General features: G+C 42.4%; 1 protein-coding gene across 8 annotated transcripts in view; it reads right to left on the reverse strand.

The window, feature by feature from the left end:
• Positions 1-23,588, reverse strand: part of NARS2 (asparaginyl-tRNA synthetase 2, mitochondrial) — a 48,635-nt gene that overhangs the window by 4,489 nt on the left and 20,558 nt on the right. For 6 of the 8 annotated variants that reach the window (XM_053936452.1, XM_053936451.1, XM_053936456.1 and 3 more), the window contains 7 exons: positions 15,187-15,319; positions 8,699-8,797; positions 8,227-8,264; positions 6,395-6,461; positions 4,743-4,880; positions 3,589-3,686; positions 1,961-1,987 (listed from right to left, as the gene is read on the reverse strand). In XM_053936452.1, the coding sequence (XP_053792427.1) occupies positions 1,961-1,987; positions 3,589-3,686; positions 4,743-4,880; positions 6,395-6,461; positions 8,227-8,264; positions 8,699-8,797; positions 15,187-15,319 (600 nt within the window). The remainder of the gene's footprint in view (positions 1-1,960; positions 1,988-3,588; positions 3,687-4,742; positions 4,881-6,394; positions 6,462-8,226; positions 8,265-8,698; positions 8,798-15,186; positions 15,320-23,588) is intronic. The other 2 variants (XM_053936454.1, XM_053936455.1) reach the window with 2 other exon arrangements.

Here is a 23,588-nt window from a genome sequence, read left to right on the forward strand (position 1 = left end):
CCTGTTTACAAGGCAATATACTTAATACTCCCTGGTCACAGAGAAATCAATGAACTCCCAGAGTACTCTCATCACTCGACTTTCCCACCTCATTTCCACAGACCTCTCAGTTTAGCCAAGATCATAATCTACAGCTCTGAGTTATTTTCTGTCTACAATTCAAAGGAAGAAGTGTGAAAATAAGATAAAGTAACTAAAAAATCTAGTCAAATACTACTCCAACTCATATTCTATATGGAAAGAAACTTGCCTAACAGGAAAGATACAGTGTACCAAAGAAAACTCATAGAGTTTGACCATGTCACTTTATCTATCTTTTGAAAAACTTTCTAAAAGATAGGAATGGCAGGTAGCAGAGCAGTATTTCAGATCATCAGTTGCCTCTGCCTTATGATTCAACCAAAAACAAGGCAATCCTGAAACTATCCTAGAAACAGTCAGATCGACAATATCCTCTTGCTTAGTGGGGGGAAGAAAACAGGTAGAATCAGAGATATGGCAATGGTTAAGGAACTTGAAAGGAGATCACACTCAAAAGTCAGCAAATATTATATTTAAAAAGGAATGACTCAACCATTCTTCCAGGAGTTTGAGAGCCAGCTTTGGAGACTCAATTCAATCACTAAATTGGAGGAGATTAATTTTAGTCTCCCCTGCCACCTCCACTGAAAAGATGGATGCTGGCAAGGCACCTACCTGTATTCTGGCAGATTTTGGACTGTAGTCCAGAAGCATCCAGAATCACTACTATCCTGCACCTTCCTAGGACACCAGACCCTGCTATGGCAGGGGGTAACAACAGCATTAATCTTTTCCAGGAAGTTACATTGTCTGTGTTGGAGTGGAGGGAATAAAGGAGGAAAGAGTCTCCAAAACAAAATAACAGCAGGAAGAGTTTCCAGAATGCGATCGTTACATATCACATGAAAATGCAAATGGGTGACAGGCAATGTCCTCATCTGTTCTTGCAGGAAGCATGAAGCAGGGCTGCACTATCATAGTAGTGCTGGAAGGCTCTGCCATGGAACACCAGACTTCCTTGGGCTGTACCTCAGCATCTAACCACACAACTTATCACCCTGTTCAGGATAATCCCTCCCTCTGATAAAGGGATATGGTGTATTCTGGGCCACAAATAAAACAACAAAGAAAGAAATTAAATTCATCCTGTTTATACATGGATGATGTGAAGATCTGCCATACACTGGGCTGTTCCTCAGTGATTTCATACTGTGGGAAGATGAGAGTGAAGAACCTATACTTTGGTTTTTTTCAAATGATCAATCCAAATACTGCAGAATGTTTGAAAATATCCTTCTAATTCTCTGCACTACCACTCTCACAGTATCTATGATGAAGTACATACCAAGAAACACTAAGAACCTTCTGTCATTTTAATGGGTTAAACTGTTAATTCAAAGGTTGATCTGTCTCCTTAGGAGGACAGTTTTAATTGCTTTAACTGCTTTGTTAGGGAAGATTTTTCGACCCAATTGCCCTGTCAATTGCAAAGGGAGTTATTCATAGACCTCTTAAAGGTCACAAATTGCTGTGGTTCTGTAACCTGTTTATCTCGTGCATAGTGGTCAGAATTGACCCAACTTCCAACACAGCCTACTGATTTAATATCAAAAATCATTATGGGTTGTAAATTAATCCACCACATGCAATCCTGAGAGGAATAACCTGTGCCGTGGGTGGACAAATTGGAGGCATAAACTAAGTAGCACTGGATTAACCTTTGCTTAAATGAACTGGCTATTTCATTTAGGCTGGCAGTGATGGCAGGGCAACAGGGCCAAAAACTGTTCCCCCAGAACCAAACCAAACCAAACCAAACCAAACCAAACCAAAAAAAAAAAAAAAAAGGAAAAGAAAACAAACAAACAAACAACACCCCAGTTGGTTAAATAAGTCTCAAAAGAAGAAAAAGAGCTTGCAGAGCAAGGTGGAATCTTACCATTGATAGGCATCTGTGAGTCCTAATCTGTGAAATACAAAGAAAATCCCTTTTAAGTAAAGGAACAGAGTTATTTTGCACAAGCAGCACTTGCCTGGAAGAGCATGCTACAAGAAAAGGGAAAGCCTGGTGAACTATTGTATGAAGCATACATAAGAAGACAAGAATCCTGTTTTTTCTCTCTAAGGTTATGCTGGTTCTGCAGGAAATAGAATTTAAAGGTCTAAAGTATTTGGGCTTAACAAAACCAGATCCTGAGGACTCAAAATTGAGAAAAACCTGTGAAAGGAGGTGTGATTTACAAAAGACACACCCCATTTCTATCTTGAAATGCTTTCTATGACTTTCCTGACAAACAAGAAAGTCTGGCTTTGAACTCCACATGTATGTACCCTTCTCCTCCTTCTGAGGACTGTGAACTCAGATACTGGCAAAAAGTTTTGACTGAAAAAGTGCAGCAGGCAACATTGTACTTTACATGAGTTGAAGCATGCCTGCTTCAGAGAGCTTGGAAGCACAGGGAATATCACCATCCTACACTAATAACTGAGAATTAATGTTCTGGTAATTTTAATTGCCTGGTGCCTTTTGGATTCATTATGCTGAAGTAGATTTTGCTCTTCTCTCTGACTAAATCTATCTGTGTGAGCATGTGGCTGATTTAAGCAACAAATTAATTCCCAATGTGCAAATGGTGTTACTTTGGGATTAACCTTCCTCCAACATTGCTTTGCACCAGAGTATGACTGGCCCAAACAGAAGTGTTCAAGTGCTGGATGGGACTTTGCACAACCTGATCTTATGGAAGGTGTCCCTGCCCATGGCAGCAGGGCTGGAACTAGATAGTCTTTAAGGTACCTTCCAACCCAAACCATTCTCTGATTCTACAAAATTTTTGAACAATCAGATAGGATCCAGAGAACAACTGCCTATGGAGAGTTACCCAATGTATAACATCAATTATTAACTAAAAAGCAGCTTTGATATTCTGACATTGAAGTTAGCCAAAAACTACCAAAAGTAACAAGATGCAGACTAAGGCAGCAGGGAAAGAGGAGCCCCCATAACACAGTACACGTCTTGAGCAGTTCCAGTGAAGCTTCCCATGAAACTATTAGCAAAGAGCCATATTCTCTGAAATCAGGCCAGTCACTGAGGCCAGCTGCATCACAACTGGCAAAGCTTCTGACCAAAAATGCAATTCCTCAGTTACACAACATGATGACAAATAGATATCTAAGTTCTGTATATGTGACAAGTTCCACCTTCACAATCCACTTTCAGCCACAAAAATTGAAGAAAAGGATGAAGTATCCCACAGCAGACCCTGCTCCAGTTAGTTGCAGCAGAGCTGAGGCACTCTAGTGCCCTGGCCTCTTAGAACAAAGAAAACTTCTCTGATGAGCTAAAACAGAGGCCCTTTGCACACCTGCGACAGAAACACAAGAACTTCTTCACCAGTTTGCAGTCATCTACTCAGATAAATAGATATCAAAAACACAAAAGCAGGCTTCTTTTAAATACTATTAGCTGCCCTTCTGCTCCTCCTCTGTCTTGCCAACCACAAAGAGCTGCTGAAACACTCTCCTGCTCAGGCTAGTCTCCTGGCATCTGTGGATTTTCCATACCTCTGTAAGCGTGATTCAAGGAAGGGCAGTCGCTCCTCTCTCAAGCTGCCTCCACACAACTCCCCTACTCCTGGTACAAGGAGATCAACAGCTGCGACCTTCAAAGAAAGAAAACTAATTGAAGTTATGCCATATAGCCACACAGTAATTAGCAGAAGAAGTTAACACTGATGGTTTTTTGTAAAACCCTACTGTAATATTTCCAGAGTGCAGGACACTAGGTAAGGATTTGCACATACTTGAAAAGTCTTTTGTTGACAGAAGGAGGCTGGGAGGAAATTTTGCAAGGATAAACATCAGAAATTTACAGAAAACCTAAATGACAGCAGTGATGTCTCAGACTGAGGACATCTGGCTGGTGACAACCTGTGGGGGGGTTATAAAGAACCCAACAGCAGCTCAGAAGATAGCAAAAACATGTGGGCAAACTTTCTGAAGCCTTGATTCCCTGCTCTGATGCTGTTGCTTGTGTTCAGCCCTATCTATCCCCATTCCTATAACCAGTTCTAATGGATATGGTAGCAATGGCACTCATCTGCCAGATCCAAGTGTTACCACTTAGGCAGTTAGGTTTGCACTGTCTATCTTCTCTGGTTTGTCTTCTAGAGTTATTTTTCTTATCCCAAAGCTGAAATGTTGCTAGAATCAAAGCCACTGAAGACACAGTTGTTGGTGGTGTCGTTGCTCTTTTTAGCAGAAGCAATGCTTCAGGTTGTCTCAATTCAGTTGAGAAATCACAATTTCAAGGCATGAGACTTGATAAAGAGCTTATTTCTTCTGTCCATCTGCTATTTGAGCATTGCATGGAGGCTACATTTGGATGACAAGAGAATCACAGACTAGTTGGAGCCATCCAATTCTATGCCTTTCACTTAATAGTACAGAAGTTTACCAGGAAAAGAAATAAACTATGCAAACATGTCTTAAGGCAATTAAGCAAAAAGTTAACACTGTCCCACCCCCCGAATCTTCCTCCTCCTGTTGTTTCTGCTTTGGGTATTTTCTTCTACAACAGGAAAAAAATGGACAGGATCACCTTATGGTCACATCTTATCTTGAACTTCTGGAGGGCAGGCCTAGCAGACAGTATCTATCAGAAGGCTGAGACATGTTCCTAGACAAGGAAGTGGTGGAGGTGTGACCCATGGACTCACTGTGTGTTGAGGTCCATCTTCATTGTCCCGCATGTAGAAAGGTTTGAGGTCGTATGGGTAGTTAACCACAAACACAGGAACCTCCCCACAGTGCTTCACCAGGTACTTCTCATGTTCTGTTTGGAGGTCACAGCCCCACTGTAAGGACAGCAAAAGGGGGCTGGGAATCTGCTTGGGTGCCTCTTGCCCATGGCAAGAGACCCAGCAAAATCCCTGCTCAGAGAGATGTGCTTCTTTGAATAACATGAAACCAAGCAAAGCAACTTCTCATACAGGTTACTGGGAAGTAGACAGTTTCACAAGTTTTCAGGCAGAGCAAAGCATGTAAAATAATATGATTTAAGTTAACAGAACAGGGCCAGATTGTCCTTGCATCAAGCCCAAGCATCTGGTATCAAATTAGAAAACCTAAAACAAGCAAAAAAATTCCCAACCCCAAAAACCCCAAACCACACACTGCATATCTAAAGGAAAACAGGCACCTCTCCAAATCCAGCTTACTTGAACCAGAAAACCAGCCTTATTTCAGTATTATCTCTGGTGTATAGAAAGCAGCTTTCCTAGGCTAATTACTCTCTTCCCTGCTGTGTCCTGTTACATGCTACATTAATTCTCACTTAAGAAAACCTAGCACCCTATTAACCAATTCTTTGTTATCAGAAACCATGGTCATTTGCAATGCCCTTCACTTTCCCTTTTTTCCAGGGATGTTATAAATCCTGTGCCTTTTGACTTGAGACCCCAAGTCCGTTTATAGGACATGCAAAGAATATCGGGGGAATGGAAGGGGAAGAGGGGAACAGACCTCCCCCAGACTCTCTTTATACTAAAATATCCCAAGTTTGCTGTCTCAGATCCAGGTAGTACAGAGAAAAGATTTGAGGTTCTACACCCACTTTTGCACAGAGATGAGACAGTTACCCAACTGGCTATATGGGTGGCTTCAGCCAGAGTGTTATTTTCCTTGAAGTATCATAATGAGATAATGATTAAACAATATAGACATAAAATGAGCACCGTCATAAATGCTGTCCCATACTGGAGTGGGTGCGTGTTTGAAATCGGGCAAAATATGATTTTTAGAAAACCATACTCTCATAGCTTTAGAAAGACTAGCATGTTACTCTTTTTCCCAGTCAACATCTATGCTTTGGAAAGACAAGGGATTCCCTTTACCTACATGTAGATTACATGGCATTTTCATATGGTATTGGTTTATTAATCCTTGTCAAACTTTCAGTACTATCATCTTGTCTTTCCTTTTTTTGAGAACTATTACAGCAACTCTTTAGATAATTGCTACTGAATCTGCAACACTCTCAGCACTACTTACATTCAGGAAAGAGAAGTTCCTTTGCTAAAGCCTTCGTCCTTCAACTGCAATCTCATCACTTCCTTCCCTGCAAGTGTTACATGTTCTCCTGCTACACATCTCACCCCTTGTATTGCTCCCATTTCAACCTCAAAGGGCAAAAGTTACACTGGGTTTACAACCCAGCAAACAAAACACCCCAGGAGGCAGATAATCTGTGCAAAGTAACAACTCCTGTGGTATCAGAGAGAGAGAAAGAGAGAGAGAGAGAGAGAGAGAGAAAGGAGATTCTACAAAGTTCAGGCTCTGCATAGGGACAAACTAGCTGGCAACAACCTACCTCTGGCTTGAAAGTGAAAGTTTGAGGAGCTTGCTTCAAAATTTCCACTGCTTCACTGTAGGAAATTCTGCAAGAGGAAAAAAAAAGTCTTTAAGATAACTATGAAAGGAACAACAAAGTTTTATGGCTAAGTGCCATGCTGGAAAATTAAGGAGGCATTTCCCCACCACCATGCCAACTTGTGTGTAATGTCAGACTTCCCAGCAATGCTTCTTTGGACAGAAACCAAAAAGCATTTAATATGGCAAGAATCGTATGTTTTCCTGTGCTTCAGCTACATGTAGTGCAGGAAGTGCTAAGCTCTCAACACTTCTGCATTATTGCAATATTGCATTTTAGTCAGTAGTGAGCTCTGCAGGGAATTGCTTCATAGAAATGGGTGGATTTTTTAAAAGAAAACAATATGTCCTCATCAGTATAGTTACAACAACATAGCTCTAGTCCAGGGTGTGTTAGGCAAAAATAACAGCCCAGGGTGCAAAGGGCTTGTAGCTCAAATGTTTCCACTTTACTTTGCAAAAACTATGAGATTTACATGCAGTAATGTTTCTCTGCTTCTCTGGCAGATTTGAAAGCAGATTCTCCACCAATTTCCACCAGCACAAAAGAATAGCATCATGGCAAAGCAAACAGAAAAAGTGCAGTGAACAATACTCCAGGTTTGGTAACTGGAAATCAAGACTCAGTGGAAGATAACATGGCAGCCAAGTTTTCCATATACCAAGCCAAATGTTGTGGACAGAGAGAAGAAAAGAATAACATGATCACAATAATTTCAACTTTGTATCACTGGCTAATCCAATTAAAAACCAAATTCCCTAAGGAGCACAAGCTCTTTACAACCCATTAAAAGGTTTCACTAAAACAGGGAAGGCTTCTGGAGGAAATACCTCAAGAAGGAATATATTGCTCCACATGTTTGGGTTATGCAAGGCCACAGACCAAATGAGGTGTATCACTGGCACAGGTTCAACACGTGTAACCGATGTGTGTAAGCCAGGAATGCCCCAGATTTGCCAGCAGCTGACAGAGAGAGAGAGACAGAGAGGGGGAAAGAGAAGATCTGTCTCTCTCTCCTTTTCTGTGGAGCATGGGACAAGCCCAGCACAATTTTGTCCTTTCAGGACTATCAGTTAGGTCCAAAAAGAGGACTGAAATGGGGAGATGGTGACTTCACTGAGGACTCCCATGGTGCTCCTGCAGGCAGAGGCAAAGGGATCCTTCATGATCCTGTTGCCCAGGTGTGGCTGCAGCTGCTTAACAAAATAGCCAGTGCTGGGATGAGCAGCACTACAATGTTCTGTGGGATTAGTGGAGAGTTCCACCATTTGAAGAGACAAGCAGGAGTGAGGAGGAGGTGGCACCCTCGGGTGCCAGTAAGGGAAACCCAAACCTTTCAGCTTTTTAACACAAAGAGAACTGGGATTATGAGCTACACAACCAATGGGAATAGAAATTCAATTGGGATTGTTAAATATCATAAAACACTTTCATAAAAAGAGAGCCACTGGAGTGAAATTGTGAATGAAAGCACAGCATCAAAGCCAAAATGAAGCAGGACCGTGAGCAACCACTATGCAGGCACATGCTGGAAGGAGAATACATTTGAGGATCTTGTCCAGGGGAGCAAAAGCCAAAGACTAGCAGATTCAGGTGTCAGTCTCATGCAGAGCTGAAAGGGCATACCTGACAAACAGTAAAAGAAAACTGAAGCTCATGCTCTTTTGGAGACATTATGCTAACCCAGAAGACATTGAGTTGTGAAAGAAAAAGAACATAGGAAACTCTTTCCCCAAAAGCCCTCTGCAAGATCATTTTGAAATAGTACTTACATCATAAATTTGTGCTTCAGTATTTGTTCCAACCTGCCCTTGGTCAAAACAAGAAAAAACATAAACATGTAAAGCTACCCTTTAAGGTTCAAAGACAAATTCAGGAAAGTGACCTCCCTCTATATTGTAATTTGTAGGACTGCATTCTGATCTAGATACGGATCAAAATCCACTCCTGGCCATTCAGTGCTAAAAGGCTACCCAATTATTGAAGCTGATGATTCAGAGGCTACCAGATGAAGAGACAACTACAGTTCTACCATACCTGCTACCAGCTACAGAAAGTTGTGTGTCCTCTCTCTGTTGGCTTGAACAATCACTTAAGCTCAAGCCGATATTTAGCTTTTCACAGTTTCTTAACACAGGACAACACAATAAAAAAAAAAAAATTGAAAAAAAATCAGTCTTCCTATAGCTAAGAACCCCCAAAACACATGACAGGATTGCAGTTCTTTCCTGTCACATGCATTACCTTCTGTGCAGGAGCTATGTATTTATGAAATAGCTCAACATCACAAGGACATTTGGAGAGCACAGTGCTTGTCACTGTCTTGAAAAGATCTTCCATAACCTAATAGAGAAAAAAGGAATGTATGAAAAATAAACATTGCTTAGGTGTCCCAGACTATAAATGAAACATGGTACACATCAGCCAAAGGGTACAGGAGTTTCTATCCTTCTGCCTGGCCAGACTGTGTAAGAGGGAAACACCTCATTAATGCTCCTAATTAGCAGGTTTGCTTAGTAGCTGAAGAGGACTGGAACCTTTATTTTTGTTATGGGTTTAGGGCTTCAATGTTGGCTGATGGAGTCAGTATCTTCAGTCAGGTATGTCCAGTGAAAAAAATCGCAGCCAAAATATTCAAGCAGCAACCCTGGCTAGTCACAGACACGTTAGAACCATTTGTGGGTCCAGTCTCAGATTAATTCTTAGTGAGGCATCTGTCCTTTAATAAACAATTCCGGATTTATGCTTTGTTGTTAGAAAAGGCAAAACTGAAGGAAAGAGAATTAACATGCAGTGTGTAAAGCAAGCCCATCAAACAGTTCTCAGCTGGAGAGACTCTGCAGTAAGGGCAAAGTGAACATGTACAAGATGAGTAGAGAGCTAAAGCAAAGGACACATCAATGCAGGGATGTTTGAGAAACTAAAAAGATGTGATTCCATTTCCCTAAACTAATGTGGATTAACTAAATGACATTATCATCCAATTTGGATATACTCATCCAGTAAAACGGGCTTCACTCATTAAGAAATTAAAATGCCATTAAAAACCCCCACATGGGATGCTGCATTTTCATCAACCCGTTTTAGGAGTCACTTTCTCTTTTGGTTAAGCAAAGCAGACCATCCAAGACACTTGCTGTTGTGCAGACTAAGAGTTCCCATGGCTTCCTGTAGTCTTACACCAGCACAAAGCAGGTAGTTGACACCTGTGGTATCAACTGACCATCCCACCTCCTATTCAAAATCACCCTCCTATTCTCATTTTCTTTGTAAAAACAGAGCAATGCAGCTGGGGCTGCATGTCATCTCAGCCTGGGAAGGGACAAGGTTTTTCCTACAAAGCACATGTCAAAGTTCTGGCACATTCCTAGTTGGTTGTGGGTTTTTCGGTTTTTTTTCTTGTTTTTGTTTGTTTGTTTGTTTTTTGTGAGTGTAACAACTAATTCATTAATTGCAGAGTTGAGAGAACTGAAGTTTCCACTAATGATATCTAGGTGAGTGGCAGCCCCTAGACACCACAAAGCCTGTGACTGTGGAAAGATGAACCTGTGGAAAGGTCAGCAGATCTCAAGAAGAAGCAGTTCCTTCCCACAAGGAACCAGACCTTACAGGGTAAGAGGAACACAAGGCACAGAAACAAAGCAGCTGGGCTGCTGACATAGCCAAGATGAGATTTCAGGCATGTTGTACAAACTTGTGCTTAGATGAACATCCTTCACACCTGCTGAAGCACTGCTCTGTGCTGGTGAATAACCTCTACATCCCACTAGCCTAGTAGAGCTGGTAAAGCACTCTATTTGGACTCCTCTGAGCCAAACTCAGACTCAAGACTCCTGCATCAACCTGGCCTCTCCTTTTAAAAAAAGGGAGGATGCAAATAAAGAACAACATTATCATATGCAGATGAACAGTTTTATGCCTCCTGGTACTCAAACACAGAGGAAATGAAAAGCCAGCATTCCTGCTACTGAGTGGCAAATAACCAAAGAGTCAGCTTTGAACTTTCTTCAAAGTAGCTAGAAAAAGGCTTATGCAAATGAAATTAGAAAACTTCTTAGCAATTCATCTGGTTTCACCAGGCAGAGACGAAGGGATTTTACATTAAGCTTCCTCTTTCTAGAAAATGAAAGTATCATCTGGTTTTGGAAAGGCATGTTGTTTAATTAGCACTTTTTTTCCTCACTGCGATAAAGTAACAATTAGGTTCCCACAGCATTCAACATAAGCAGCTTCCTCTTGTGGAAAAAAGATGTGGGTGGTATGGGAAAAACAATCTGAGAAATATTTCCAGGTTTGAGACTGAGGTTTTATCCTGGCAAAAAAGACAGACACGTGGGTCATACACTGGCCTCCTCACTGCTCTTATTTATGCCAAACAAGTACTAGGCACAAACAGTAGATGGAAAAAAAAAAAAGGAGGAAAAAATCTCTCAAACTGGGAATTTATGTCTTTAAGCAGACAGCATAATGAAGGGCTGCAAAGTAGGCTATAGGAGAAATGAGTGGAGAAGTGTAATCACTGGCTTGCTGGTTTAAGGGAACACATGAGTATGAGATATAGGTGAAGTGATTGGTTTGAACATATTCTGAAAGAAACATGTTTGACAGGAGACTTACACAGGGAAAAAAAGGCACTGGAATCACAGCAAGTAGCTCATCTCAGAGGTGGGACTCTGGATGTCCCAAAAGCCCAATAATGTGGTTGCTTCACAATGCTGTTGTGGAAACTGTGTAGGTAGAGGGGCAAGCAAGGAGGACAGTGGTTAAAGCTTTCTCCCCTCCATCAATCATTTTAGCCTTTCTCTTTTGATTTTCATGTTTGAAACTTCAGCAGTATCAACATTGGCCTTTCCCAATGTTGCTCTGTTGTTTAATGGCTAAGAGTTCAATTTTGATTAGGAGCAGCTCCCAAAGGTATTGCTTAATTTTACCCTGGATCTTTTGATACTGCAACTTATCCTCTTCCCAAATAAAATTATGACCAGAGTTGAAACAGAGCAAATAATCAATAAAACAGCAGTAAAAGTCAGCAGCAGTAATTGAAGGCGCTGTGCACTCCAAGAAAGGCTCAAATCATCATCTTTATTACATAAGGAAGATTACATAAGAAAAATTGCATGACCTGCCAGTAGGATTTTTATGTATGTATTTACCTGGGCCATGCATGTGGATGCAGTGTTAGATCACAGGCTTCTCACACATGAAACACTGATCAGTGGACCACTGTTGTTGCTTCCATGCTTCCTCATACCCACTCTACGTGTCCCCATACACACAGAGGGGAGGACTCGCATCTGATCTTGGTCATAAAATCTCCTCTCTCAGCAATACAACCAACAGCTCAAGCCCCATTCTGGAGAGATGCTGTTACTGTGCAGGGAAGGAGACTTGTCTGCCAGACCACTGCTCCACTGACCATTGAAGCTGAATGCTGATAAAAGTTAGGGAAGAGAACAAGCCTGAGCTATGGCAATTGGATGCCACTTCAAACAATAGCAGATAGCCCAATGTCCTGCAGATAGCCCAATATCCCCAAAGAGTGTTGTGCAAAACTCTTAGAACTAACTCTTCCCATGTGATTACCAGTGTTTGCTCCCTCAAGACTGCAGTCAGACCTGCCCAAGTGCCTCAGACTTGGTACTGAAGACAGAATGCCAAGTGAAAACTAGTCCGGAAATCAAACCACATACATGTTTTAGATCCAACCTCTCTAAAGCTGACACCCAGAATCGGTACCTGACTTCATTTCATGCCTGGACTCCCCTCTATAAAATGGAGGTAATAATGCTCCATGTCACTAGGCTGTAATGACAGCAAATTAATTTTGATGACGTACATAACCAGTGGAAGACAATACTCCTGCCCTCAGGACACAGCTCAAATACTTAGTGTTAAATTGTATGCCCCATCTTAAAGAGAAATATTCTCCATCCCTTAAAGAGACAATAGTGCCAGGATATAATCTTGTTAAGGAAGACTAACACTATGCATAAACTCCTGACAAGGCCCTGAGGAAAACTCCCTTCTTGCATTTCCTAACTTTACAGCCTAAATAATATCTTTTTCTAGCATGGCTTTGTATGTGCTTTTGATGAAATTCAATAATGACTGTATCATATGGCCTCTTTGAGACTCCATTAGTGTCATGAGTGAAGTGGGATCCTTTAAATATACTGCACTGCTGATACAGTGGAATGAAAAATAGAAGATAATGGCCTACAAATACAACTACATGACACAGCATTGAAGAGAGAGGCAGAGAGTGATAACAGGCATCTCAGAGAACAAACAAAACTGGAGACGTTGGACCACCAATTCAGGCACTGGTGGGCTGATGATTCTAGGGAATCCAGACACTTCCACAACTGGACCTCTTCTCCTGTCTACCTGACCTTTTTCTAAATTCTTCTCTTTCTCATCCATTTTGGAGGTGAAGTGCCTTGGGGTAACCTGGTCCAGCTTCTTAACTTGACTTACAAAAAGAGGTCCCTCCTTAGATACCCTTACATGTACCTGTACACTAAAGCAGAAATACTATCACCCAGCCATGCAGCGTGAAGTACTGCACTGAGCACACGGGACTTTCCACAGAAAGTATTGTGAAACCAGTACTGTGAGAGTCAAAGCTTCTTTGTAGCACACATTTTGGCACAGAACAGAAGTTTAGATTGCATGATTAAGACACATGAGACTTCACAAGAACTGTGCTACTAATTTAGGAATAACTGAGCACTACTCTGTGCAATTACAGTAGGGAAAAAAGGCCGCTGCTCTAAGACTTCAGGCCCTTTGTTCCCAAATACATGTAGCTTGGTTATTAAATCTCTTTTTTTCCTTTTATTTCATAATGAAAACTATGTTTCTTTTAGAGCTTTGGCTGAAAGATCTCAAGCCTCACCAGTGAATGGTAAACATGCACATCTTTGTAGCAAGACTCTTTAATGGTGTATAAGCAAATACTTCAAGATGTCCCTGAAGAAGCTGAGCATTCCCAGCAAAGTAACTTGCTCAAGTGAGAGCTACTTAGTCCAAATGTCCAATAGCATTTTTAAAAATAAATTTTTAACAATCCATCTCCTCATGTGAGGACAAAGTTCAGATAATAACCCTGGCCAAGAGCCCTGAAGGCTTTCAACTGGGCATTTTTCCCTGAATAAAGAAGTTGCAGATGACAACAAACAGACAAAATACCTGATGGGCAGATACATAAGAGAACACTGAATTTAGGTCAGTTACACCAGGAGAGACACTTAGGCTTTAGAGCAACTAGCAGGGTTTTCTGCTGATTTTTTTTTTTTTTTGGTTTGTTTTGTTCTAAGAGAGGTTGCCCAATGGTTTAAAAATAAACAAACTGGGAACTACACTTCCTCAAGTAAGAACACCACAAAATTAAGCCTGTTGCAATACAAACTCACTACGAGGAATGCAAAATAATGGCTGCTAGGAGACTTTCTGCTATAGGGAAAAGTGCTTGCCAAAGACTTTGGGAAGATTTAAAGAGAGCACAAGCTGAGACTTCATAAAATACTTAGCAACAACAAAGGCAAAATTGAGAGGTAAAGCTCCTCCTTTCCCCACAAATAAAAGCCCTACAAATTCCAGAACAGTTCTCAAATCTATTTCTCTGAATTGTCTGAATTGGCTGTCTATACTTCAAAACCCAGAAAATTAGGGTTTTCTGCACAAGTATGTTGATTCTGTGTCGAAGGGCTCAAACACCACTTAACAGAAGACTGTGCTTATTATACTAGACAAAAGTAGTGAAGATTTCAATTGACTCCTGATTACCTAGAGAAACAAGGGGGCTCAGGAATTAAGGTGTGTACATATACACAGGCTGTGCTCTAAGAATACACAAAGCTGTGGAGAAAAGGGAAGACAAAAGGAAGAGCAGGATGCTATTCATGATGGAGCACAGACTCCCAATGGATCAGTCCACACAGCCCAGTGCCATACAGACATCCCAGATTCAGAAGCAGCATACAGAGCACACCAGCTGTGCTCTCAGGCCACGCTGGTTCAGCACTGTTTATAACCCATGCTGAAGAAACCACCACCTGGATGTTATTTTATAAATCTGCAGCCAGTGCTTCAGGTATTTTTCTTTATAAGGTTATTTTTTCAATCACTTTCCACAGAGCTTATCTGATAAATGAGAGTGTGTGTGTATGTTTACATACAAGTCCTACTGGGTATAAGATAGCTTATGCTGAGACTAGTAAGGTGTATAGGCATCCATCATGTGGTTAACCTGTTACTGAGAGGTCAGTCCTGAAAAATGAAAAGCCAGCTGACTAAGGATTTCCTCCAGTCTGCTAAAGCCACAGTGAACATTGCATGCCAGAAACTGCTGTTTCTTCTTCAGATTTCAATGCAGATTTCAAGGAGGCCTTTACAGAGCACACTGCTTAAACACTGCTCACTCAGTGAAAAGGTGCTGAACACTGTGAAAGGGAGAGTGCCACTCATTAGCACTAGTCAAGTACATTTACATTCCCTGGCAATACAGAAACTGTGGAGCTTCCCATTCAGATGAGGGCTGTGTGCACCTGTATCTTCCCTTCCAAATCCTCTCCATGGCCTCACCTCTGCCAAGCAAACCCTCCTCCTTGGGAAATACCTGTGCAACCTCTACTTGGTTCACATAGGGTGAGAGGAGCTCAGCTGAGGGCAGGGAGCACAGGAGGAAGAAACTCTGGCACCAGTCCTGCATAGACATCTGGAGTGCCCACCTGCATGATGTCCTGAAGGTTTTCAGTGAAGGACAGCTCAGCCTCCACCATGTAGAACTCTGCCAGGTGCCGGCGACTCTGCGAGTTTTCTGCTCGGAACGTTGGGCCAAAGGTGAACACGTGAGTAAAAGCCCTGCAAGGCAGCAGGGAACAGGCAGGTTAGGTCCAGCACACAATTGGGTGTGTTACACCTAAAGCCCTCACTTTTCTCCCAGCATCTAGGAACAATCATGTTTCAATTCCATTTTTAACACTGCCATTTCATCAATGGCACTGCTGAAAAAACTGCTGTTACGTCCCTTCATCCAGGCGTGGAGAGGGGTTAGTCACACCTTGTGACTCAGAGACATTGCACACACACAATATTCAGCTTTCTCTGAACGCAAGTCGTGCTCAGGACACTTTTTGTAACTGTGTAGGAATAAAACTCAACATTCTGCAGAACTGGCTAACCAGAGAAGCATGCAGATACTATACCAATCATGCTATCCTCATCCACTTGCCTTTACACTTCTTTGGTTGCAATGCCTGACCTTCACAGGTGCTGTGAGACCCCAGTGCTCACCAGAGCAGACTGGGTCGTGCTGCTGGAGTTGCTGAGCTGGTGGGCACTGAGGGGTGGCCAGTGAAGGCCAGCAGGATGGGAGGTGTATGGCGTGCAGTCCCCCTCTAGTGGTAAGACAGAAATTCATTGCTCAGAGAGCCATGAAGATAAAGAACTGGGCCCTTCCACACAGCTAAAAATGGTTCAGCTGAAAGGGGTCCCTACTGCAGAGAACACATCGGGGAGAACATTTAATGCTGAAGCAATCAATGCATTTGCTATTATGAAGCCGTTTCTCCAGCCACCTTCTGGGTGGCTATTTAAATCCATCCTTTCTTGTTCTGCAGCCATGTCATGCTGTGTTTCCACTTCCTTTGTAAGAAACCTCCCTATCAAACACCAACACACCTTTAAAAGTTTTGATTTTATGTGGGAAGCTGCATTCCAAGCAATACCTTTTACACTGTGATCTAAGAGTGCTTGAGCTCCTGGACACCCACAAGCCAGTGAGAACTTCCCAAATACATGCCATGACATTTGTGTTTCCTCTCATGCTGCATGGGAAGAAAACCATGATTGGAGAAGAGAGCAAGCTGCTTCAGAAAAACCATGAACTGGGCAGCTGCTAACTTTGGTACATCTTTAACTTGATGATATTTTTAGCTGCAGACAGCATGTAGGAGAAAAAGAAAAAGAACCTGATCATGGTTTGACGCTCATGAAAGGATGTGTGCTAATTGCTGGGGCTGGCATTTGACTTGCATCTTGCTCTGCAAGCTTTCAACTTAAAAAGGACGTTCACTGAAGTTTCTGAACAGGCTAATTTTGTTCAACTGAAGTTTAAATAAACAACACTACAAAAAGCAGCATTTTTCCTTTGCCCCTTATGGAGACATCTGTGCTACAAATAAAGGAACACACGCATTCTGCTTCACTCATCTGTTCCCTCATGTCACATGTTGGTTAAAGGTTATGATCCAAAGAAAAAGCACTTTCTTTTTCCTTGAGTTGCTAGTAGTAAACACACCAGAAGCTTCAGGTCAAGACTCTGAATACATAGCCTGCCTGTAGGTTTCTTTTCCCCGTGGCTCTGCTTTCCCTCCTCCAAGAAACACACTTTCTGTCTCCACTTTGCTCTTGTACCTGCACTCCCTCATATAAGACCACAGCATCTACAACCAACTAACTAGATTTTGCAGCAAACATCTTCCTTCAAGCATACCGCTTTTCCCTCTGCTGCCCTCTCACTTGCTGAGATGTTACTGTACAATTCTGTTACTCCATCGTTCTCCTTCAAACTGCCTTTTGCAGTAGCATCTACAAAACCTCAGCAATGTTTAGATAAGTGATGTACCAAGACTATTACTCACTGCACAGGTCATTCACTATTATTTCATCAGTTCCTTGTGATCCCCCATCTGTAGCCACCTGTTGTCTTGAGTTATACAGAAACTCATGTTCTTCCTCACATGGCCTTTTTGGTTTGTTTTTTTTCCCATGCTCCTAAAGAGCACCTGGCATAACAAGGTCTTGGATCCAAACTTTAAGAGCCTCAACTGCTATAGCAATACAAACAACAGATACAAAACAGTGAGTCATGCAGTCAAAATCATTTTATGTTTAAGGCAGAACTGGTCAAAAGCTTTTGTTTGCCAGGTTGTGGAGGTTGGCCTGCAGTGGGAAACAGGAGTTAGAGGCAGGCTCTTGCTCTACCTGCCCCCACGTTTCACAGTTTTGCTAAAATATTTCAATTTGAGGCCCTTCAGTTAAAGAAAGAATTTTTCCTAAATAAATTAGTTTAGTCACAAGTTCAGTTTGTGACTGAGCCAGGATCAGACACAAGATGAAAATATTGTGAAAAGCTTACAATTACTCTAAGTACTCATTCAGGTCTGCTCAGTATGATGTGCAGGTCTCTAATGTCTCACTGACATGAAGGCCTCAAAGTAACACTGAAAACTAAAGTGTGACACTAGCTGGCTAGCACGAGATCCTTTCCCAGAGAGCAACAGCCTGGCTTCAGGGTGTTTCAGACATTTCTCAGCAGCTGTCCACGCACAGGCACTGACACTTCAGTTACTGTGGCAGGACAGTCTCCAGCAACCAAGGCTACTAAGAGTACTTTGAACTGCACTTATTTCCTACTGATCAGCAGCCCAAGCATGATGATTAGTTACTCATCTTCCAAGGGGCTTGCTGCCTGCAAGATACCTAAAATCAATCAGAAATAAAAAAGACCCACCCCCTTATTGCTCCAAGATGTCAGCCATGGTCAAACACTTCATAGTCAGAGATCAATTTTGTACTGCAAGAATAAAGCCTCTCTATGCCCAAGACAGCTTTTGGGGAGGGCAAGTGCAGAACAACTCCCACAGGAACCAATTTTTGTCTTTCCTCAGCTCTAGGCACTTGTACACAGAGAACCACCTATGTTTACAAAACAAACCATTAGCACTGCAACTCTATGGACTACCCCAAGGAGACAGCAAGTGTAAGGGCTTTGTGATAGCCTGTAGAACCTAACATCACTGGTGTGGGGCTGAATTTGTCTGACCCTTAAAAAAAGGGAAAAACAACACTCAGCCCTAGCCCCCCTCTCCATCAAATAAACCCCCATCTGCAGGGAGGGGAGGAATCATTCATTTCTCATGCTAACTCAAAAGGGAAAAGACAGATACAAGTAACTGTGAGAACTTCTCCAGGATCCTGGGACCCTAGCAAAGGGAAACTAGCCAGATGTCACGCTGGCAAAGCGATCAAAGGAGCGCAGTAAATGCAAGTCATCTGGTAACAGCAATGCAGCACTGACCAGAGGCCTGGACATAACAGAGAAACACAGCTAAAAGTACATATAGTATTGTTATCAGCTCTGTGCATGAACAATTATTTTCCATCCAGGCATTTATATACTGTTTACTGTGCCCTGCCATTCAAGATGTTAAGCAAATGCCCACTATACAAATCAAGTTTTATTTGTACTTCATCTGCTATAAAAAAACATATCTGTGATTTGATACACTGCTGTATCACACTGAGCATGTACAGATATATCAGGAAAGAGGGATGGGAATTGACTCAGCTCTGATTTCATGGTACTGAGAGCAAACCCAGTCACATTTTGTTCTGTGTGCATTCAGCACCTAGCACAATGGAGCCTCAGTGCAGGGCTGTGACTCCTATGCTCTATGATGCAAATAATCAATCATTTAACATTCCCAGACCTCTACAAGACTTACAGTGTTTAAAAATAACTTGAAAATTCTGCCTAAGTCTCCAAAAGTGCCTAGGTCAGTTTGGGTTATGGGCACTCAAGGGTCTTTAAAAAAAAAAAATCAGTAGTGCTAATTCCTCATCTCCAACAAAAGCATACACACAGGAGAGGAAAAAAAAGCTCACTAATCTGTTGAGCCTTTTTCCTTAGCCATTACAGGCAGAGCAGTAATGTCTGTAACACTCTCCTTGTACGTGCTACCAAAGAATACAAGAGAGGCTTTGAAATGAGTCCTTTTGCAGGCAGTTTTGCCCAGATCAGAGCTCTGGACAGCAAGCCTGAGAGCATTTATGCAGTTCACAGGCGCTGCCGGGGTCGACACCACAAGAAGGCACAGAGCTGCTTAATTAATTGCTCCCTTTCTGTGACTGTATTTTGCTCTGCCCAGTTCTCTGGGAAAATTTGAGCTTAATGTGGAGGCCAAGAGAATACCCACAGTATTCCTTCCAACACACTGAAATGCATCAAAAGCCAGGGCCCCATCCTGGAAAACACTGAGCTTTCTCACCCCAGCCTAGTGAAGGGCCCAGCCACTTTTAGCTACAGGCTGCCAGGAGTCCCTTTGGACACCAAAGCAGTACCTGGAAGTGTTGCTGGGCCATAGCCATCCTCTGCACGGATCAGGGAGGCTCACTGCTGCACAGGCCACACTTGTGTTCTCTGCCCTATGGACAGCCAGGAAGGGAGAAACTTGCCCCCTTTCACCTTTATTTCACACACTACTAAAACAGTCTCCAGAACCAGCCACCTTTGGGAGCTTTCTGCCATGCAGAATGAAAGCTCATTTCGTTTGAGTTCACTGACATTTCATTATAGAGGAAGTGAGAAGAACCAATAGAGAAGTAGTAAGTATCTGTACCCAAAGCTGCTTCAAATCATTCTTTTAATTAAACTCATGCAGTGTTTGTAGGCCACAGCATCTCTGCCTTACTGGCAACTTTTATAGTGCAATCCAAATAGAATTAATTGTGCTGATGGTTCCCAAGCCAGGAATGGATTGTGCTCCTTTTCTGAGCCAGGACTCCACGCTGCTCCTGAGGTAATAAAGACTTATTTGTGCTGTCGAACCAAGGGCATATAACTCTGAACAAGGCTATTAATCAAGAAGATGCAATCCCTGTACAGTCAGCTTACGACCAATGCTAAGGTCACATCACACAGTAGTGACACAGCTGGAGGGAGAAGCGGGTTCCTGTGACTCAGGGCTAAGTCCTAAACCACACCAGTACACACTGGGAGCAAAGATGTTTCTCAAAACTTCATCACCCCAGTGTTTTCTACTGTAAGTCATAAAAATACACTACTGACATGGCAGAGGGGAACAATTCATTTTCATGGTGCCCTCGCTGTCACCCCAAAATACAACACATACCTATGTAAACAAAAATATATTGATTACTCTGGCAAGATCTGCAGGGACAAGTTAAACTGAACAGTGACTTATGCCAAATCTCATTCTTGGCTATGCTAAATGAATGCAGCACATAACCCTTCAACACAGTGTGTTCCCCTATACCATAATGCACCGACCCCTCCCTGCCATACAGAGACTAAAATCTAGACTGCAAGAAAATCTAGAAAAAGTAACTTCTAATCCAAATACAATAAACCACACAACATCAGCAGAGGAGGAGAAACCTTCAGCAAGGTGACCCTGAAGCCAAGGAGTTTATCTACCCATTGTCCTTTCTCTTAGGAAGTGAGGAAGTTAATAAAGTGAGCCATCTGATTTAATTCCACTCTGTTCTGGCATGACCATATTCATTTTGAGCATGGAGGACCTGCCTGCTCCACTGAAATAAGCAGGTGACTTTGCTCAGCTGCTAGGATGCACCAGTTAGCTGCAGTGCTTGACCTGAACATGAATGGGATTGTTCAGGGATGCTGAAATTTGTATTTTGAAAGATGTTCTGGCCCTGTGCACAAAACTACACACACGGGCGACCATTCAAAGTATCAGCCCAATGTTTCCCAGGTCTAGTTTTTGGAGGAGCTGGAAGTCCAGGGCTCCTAATGATGATAGCAAGGTACAGATGCCCAGCAGTGTTGACAAGAGGCAGAATATTTTAAATCCTTGACCTGGGTAGACTGTGTTAAAAATACTTGTCAGAGTTGGACAGAAATATCTGGGGTTTAACCTCAGTGTAAAAATAATATTCCCATTACTATTGTCTGGTGGTTTGGATTCTGCCCAATGAAAATGCACATTTCTGTTGAAAAGGCAACAGAAGGGACTGAATTTTACCCAGAAAAATGAGTTTTTAAAGACTCCTCACAGGCCATTTCTGCTTGCCCTCTGGGGAAATGCAGATGAGAAAAGCTGCATCTCGACAAGGACTTTTGTAGCAGTATGTGAGGCTTAGGCCTGGGCAGCAGAGCTGCTGTGCTGAGTGCTGAGGTTTTGGCTCATGCTGCGACAAGATGGGACTGTACTTCCTTTTGTAAGCAGCCGAAAATAAATACATAAATTAAAAAAAAAAAGAAAGCTGACTAAGTTCCCAGACAGGGACTGGGAAGTGCCAACTTCCCCCTGCAGCCAGTCAGACTGAAGTAATGCAGCAGCTTCTCTGACTGCAACCTCCAAAGGGATCCACAATGCCCAGGAGGTTGCATGTGTACAGTACTCTCCTAACATACTCCAGGACTTGCTCTCCCCTTGCCACAGCCTCTGCTCTAGCTTCAGTGGCACAAAACAGAAGATGGGACAAGGATCCTTCCCACATCATCCTCCTCTGCTTGAATATGATCCAGGCACACTTGACTAATTAACAGCAAAGTGACCCACATACCCTAATTATCTGGCAAAGCACCCAGAAGTTTATTAAACCTCACAGCAGAGCTAGACACTGGATTGTTAGTCTACATAGGCAGGAGAATACAGGAAAACTGAGACAAAGGACATTCAGAGTTACTCAGAACCATAGAAGTCGTCTGCTCCAGGCTCAAAGACCTCATCAGCCTGGGTCCTCCACCCTTCTATGCAACAGTGTTGTACTTTATTGTCACTGGAGCCTTGCTTTGTCCTAGTTTTGATATTATTGTTTTTACTTAAAGTCAATAAAATGACTGATTAGCAATGAAAACTCAAGCTGGGTTGATGAAAGCCACCAGAGTAGTTGAGGATTTGTTCAAATAATCATTTCCCGTGCTCTAGCTAATGGAGATATTCTACAAAGGAGTGATACAAAATGTTCCAAAGGTTTAAATAAAACAGGTAGCTAAGATGTTTTTCAAATTTTATCACCCCATTGACTCCTGCTCTAAGGCATTAAAATACATTACCAACATGCTGGGAGGCAACAACTGGGTTAAATCTTTTTCCTTTCAAAGTGGAAAAAACCCATGTTCTTTAAAAATTGCATTATAACAGCCAGGAAGAGGATAATTAATTTTAATTTTTTTCATTTTTCAGATGGACATTGGTTTTATGAACTCTGCACGTAGCAATCACAACATGAAAAAGCATCAGTGGGTGCATTACTGAACAAAGGGAGTCATGGTTCAGGCCACATTCCAAAGTTTGGGTGTAACTGCTTAAAACCTCCAAAGCCTCAAATTCTACAGTAACTACAAGAAGTAAGCAACTGTATCAAAAAAATTACTAAAATCCATATAAAATGCAACATGTTTCAGCTGACTACAACGTGTATCTATATTCTATTCTACTTCAGTACAATGGCAGCAAATCGAAGCACTTCAGGGCATGTGCTAATGGATTTGTTCATCTATTTCAAGGAAAGCTGTAGGAGCATAGAGGAATGAAGCTGCCTGACTTCACATCTCATCCTGGAGCCATCTCCTGAGGCATAGAGACTGCTTGAGAAGCAGGAGCTGCAGCCTGGACACAAGACAGGTTCATGCTCTCCTAAGCTATCAAGCTTGCCATGGTGTTGTTTTGCCACTGATGGTCAGCTGAGCTGCCCACAGGCTTCTTGCTTGCCTCAGTCACAAAGTAAAATAAATTTCCAGGAGTCACCACAAATGTGGCTACTATGGCGGAGGAACATGTGGGCAGAGGGTTGTGACAGCCAGTACTGTCACTCACAAAGCCACAGCTTCTTAAACCCCTGCAGCTCTCACAGCGTTGCCAGGGCACATGGATGAAGTGCAGCTGCTGGGCTCCACACATGTTCTCCTGACACAGATCCTACAGATCCTACCACTGACTGGAATAGGGATGACGAGGTATTCAGAGAAGGAAAAGGGACTATGCACTGGATTCAAGACAGAAACATACTGGCTCAACTTAGCTTACTTGTAAAATGAGGACCAAGAATTTCAGCTGAGGACCAGTTTCATCAGTTGAGCATAAAACTGGTTCTTCTCTTCAAGTGCTACCTGCACTTGATTTTTACAGCAGGGACATAACACAAAGAGCACATAGTCCAAGACTGCTGGGACTGCATTCAGCAGATGTGAGGATCCCAGGAACTGCAGCTAAACTCAGCACACACTCACTGTGCTTGCAAGCACCTGCTTACCCTCCCCAAAAGGTGGAGAGGAAAAAAAGACCAACAGGATATCCAAAGCTCCAACTAGCCAAGCAGCTCTAGACTCACTGTTGTATCTACAGAGCTCTTGTATTCG

The sequence above is a fragment of the Vidua chalybeata genome, chromosome 2, assembly GCF_026979565.1.
Source record: "Vidua chalybeata isolate OUT-0048 chromosome 2, bVidCha1 merged haplotype, whole genome shotgun sequence".
NCBI lineage: Eukaryota > Metazoa > Chordata > Aves > Passeriformes > Viduidae > Vidua > Vidua chalybeata.